The sequence below is a fragment of the Pipistrellus hanaki genome, assembly GCF_964339955.1.
Source record: "Pipistrellus hanaki genome assembly, chromosome: 9".
Lineage (NCBI taxonomy): Eukaryota > Metazoa > Chordata > Mammalia > Chiroptera > Vespertilionidae > Pipistrellus > Pipistrellus hanaki.
In genome coordinates, this window is record NC_140511.1 from 45,815,247 (window position 1) to 45,818,606 (window position 3,360).

At 45.0% G+C, this 3,360-nt stretch overlaps 1 protein-coding gene across 1 annotated transcript; it reads right to left on the minus strand.

Annotated features, from left to right (window-relative positions):
• Nucleotides 1–2,370: 2,370 nt before the first annotated feature.
• LOC311627701 (olfactory receptor 52L1-like) lies at nucleotides 2,371–3,360 on the minus strand (the record flags this gene model as incomplete). Its single annotated transcript, XM_084894254.1, has 1 exon — nucleotides 2,371–3,360. One exon carries the CDS (start codon nucleotides 3,358–3,360, stop codon nucleotides 2,371–2,373), a length of 990 nt encoding a protein of 329 aa, XP_084750380.1.

A 3,360-nucleotide genomic window follows, 5' to 3' on the forward strand; every position in this document is an offset into this window, starting at 1 on the left:
GTTTCTATTTCATCCATGTATGCCAAACAAATTAAAGACTTAATTCTCAGCCTCTGAAACAGACAATTTATTGGGAATAAAGTTTACAAAAAAAGGAGAAATTGAAAACACTAACCATCCACTCCACCCCTTCTAGCACTATTGAATCCTAAAATAGGATCCTCTCCTCACTTGAGCATCCTACCTGAAGATAGCAGTGATTTGACTTCTTTCAGGACTGAACAAATAAAAATGGGTTTTTGCCTAGCAAGTTTTGCTTGGTGGATGGAGCATTGGCCTGTGGACCGAAGGGTCCCAAGTTCGATTCTGGTGAAGGGCATGTATCTTGGTTAAAGGCTCCTCCCAGACCCAGGCTCTGGTCGGGTCATGTGCAGGAGACAACCAATCAATGTGCTTCTCTCACATGGATGTTTCTCTCTGTCCTTCCCTCTCTCTACTCTCTCTAAAAATCAGTGGGAAATTTTCCTCAGGTGAGGATATTAAAAAAAAAAAAAAAAAAAAAAAAAAAAAAAAAGTGTTCTCACCGAAACCGGTTTGGCTCAGTGGATAGAGCATCAGTCTGTGGACTGAAAGGTCCCAGGTTCGATTCCCGTCAAGGGCATGTATGTTGGTTGCAGGCACAACCTTGGTAGGGGGTGTGCAGGAGGCAGCTAGTCAGTGTTTCTCTCTCATCAACATTTCTAGCTCTCTATCCTTCTCCCTTCCTCTCTGTGGAAAACCAATAAATTTTTTTAAAGTGTTCTTTTTAAGGCACACAAAAGAGTTAAGACAAATCTTAGGGCAATAACCAATAAACAGTAGGCAATACACCAATTGTGGCAATCCTCTTGTAGGTTTTTAACCAGTTGCTGTGAACAGAAATGAGAAGCCTAATTGACCTCATTCCATATCCACATTTCAAAAAAAGAAGTTCATAAAGAAATTCATTTTTTAGATGGCATAACTATATATATATATATATATATATATATATATATATATATATATATATATATCCCTAATATGCAAATAGACTGAACGGCAGAATAACCAAACAATCCATCACTATGACCTGTGCTGATCACCAGGGAGGCGTGCACAGAACGTGGCAGGTGTAGGCAGCAGATGGCAGAGCACGGAACATGGCCAGTGTCAGCCACAGCCGGATGGTGGAGCAGGTGATTGGGGGAACCAGACCAAGGTGGGGTGCTGGTCAGTCATTGAGGTGAACTTCTGGTGGTTACTGAAAATTCTTTGCTCTCACATGCCGTGGTCCCATCTGGCACTCTCACCTGTTGCTGATGCCAGTCCCACTTGCATCCACTGCCGGCTCCTGGCACTGGCCCCGATCACTCAGTGCTGTCAACAGGTGCAAACAGTGGCTCCTGGCCTTGATTGCCCCTCAAGGCTTCTCCACCTCCCCCTGTTTCCCAGGGGTGATCAGGGCAGCAGCTGCGCTCACACCCACTAACTGCGCCAGCCCTGCTCGCACCTGCTGCTGACACAACACAGTCAGTGGGTGAGGGAGTGGCTGATGCTGTCAGTGTGTGGGAGTGGCAGTGGCAGGAGCAGGACTGCCAGCAGAGAAGAAACCAGGGGCCATGTGGGAGGGGCCAGGAGGGGCACAGATGATGTGCTGAGACCTGCCCCTGTGCCCACAGCAACCTCGCAGCCCACAGTTTCCTTCAAGGTGCACAAATTCATGCACTTGGCCCCTAGTTTATTAATAAAGCTATGTTGACCAACACCAGACTCTAATACATTTTATAGTTATTAGATAACCATGTAATGGTTACTTTTACTTTGTTAAATTAACACTTATAAAACACACATATACTCAATACCTGGTCTTATTCTCTCTTTATTCTAAGCAAATATATAAATAAATTAAAATTCAATCAATTTTAAATACAGGCTTATTTTACTTTTTTTTTAAACTAGGATTATAACGTTTTGTTCTTAGAACCTATGTTAGTATCTTTCTCACACTGTGGACATTTCAAATGCTTTGAGAGGGCCCTTACCACACAGAAGTCCAGTGACCTATAGCTCACAGCAATTTTAGGGTTTGAGGACACTCTAAAACCACACATTCTGCATTCTGTGTGATATTGCACAGTCAGAAAAATGTGATATCCAGAGTCAATTTATTCCATCAAAAGGGGTAGGGAAATGTTGGAATCAGGAGGAAAAGTGAATGGAGGAAATATTCACAAAATCAGCTATTCAGGTACATCTCAATCACCTGTAGAATCAAGTGCTCATGACTACTTTGCTATGAGATTAATAGAACTAGAAGGACTTCTCACTTTGGAATGGCCTATATAGCCTGGAACATCCATGGGCAGTGTCTTTGGCAGGAGCCTCTGAAAAAAATAAATGTACTAATATCTACTCTTTTATGTAGAACACCCTGAGTACTCGCTGGCGGATCTGCGCAGTCTTCACCCCATAGACAACTGGGTTGAGTGCAGGGGGCACAAGGAGGTAGAGCGTGGCCAGTAGAACATGAACATGATGGGGCACATGGTGGCCAAAACGGTGAGTGAGGAAAGAAAACATTCCAGGAACATAGAAGACCAGGATGACACAAATATGAGACCCACATGTACTAAAGGCCTTTAATCGGGCCTCAACCCCTGGCACCTTTACCACTGCCTGGAGGATGAGGGCATAGGAAAAACCAATCGCAAGGACATCTAGTCCAACCACAAGCAGTGCCACTGCCAACCCATAGGCTCGATTGACTATGGTTTCTGAGCAAGCAAGTTTCACCACAGCCATATGTTCACAATACGCATGGCCTATGACAGGGGCCTGGCAGAAGGTAAGTCTCCCCAAAAGGATAGGGAAGGGGAGGAGGAGGACTAATCCCCGCAGCAGCACTGCCATTCCAATGCGCCCTATGACCCATGGATGCAAGATGGTGGAATGGTGCAGAGGGTGACATATGGCTACATAGCGATCGAGAGCCATGGCCACAAGTACACCTGATTCCATAGAAGAGAACGCATGAATGAAGAACATCTGTATCAGGCAAACAGTATACCCAATCTCATGGGCATCAACCAGGAGCACCGCGAGCATTTTGGGTGCAGTGGAGGAGGCCAGGACCAGGTCAATGCCAGATAGCATAGCCAGAAAGATGTACATAGGCTGGTGCAACCATGGGTCAGTCCAGATGATGAAGAGGATGGTGACATTGCCCACGAGAGCAAAAAGGTAAAGGACACACAGTGGCAATGCTATCCAGTGCTGGCTTTCCTCTAAACCTGGGATGCCAATTAGGAAAAAAGAAGGATAGAGAAGACTCCAGCTGGAATTACTATGGGTCATCATGAACGGCTCAGAGAGTGGAGAGAGGAAAGAAACCAAAATCAT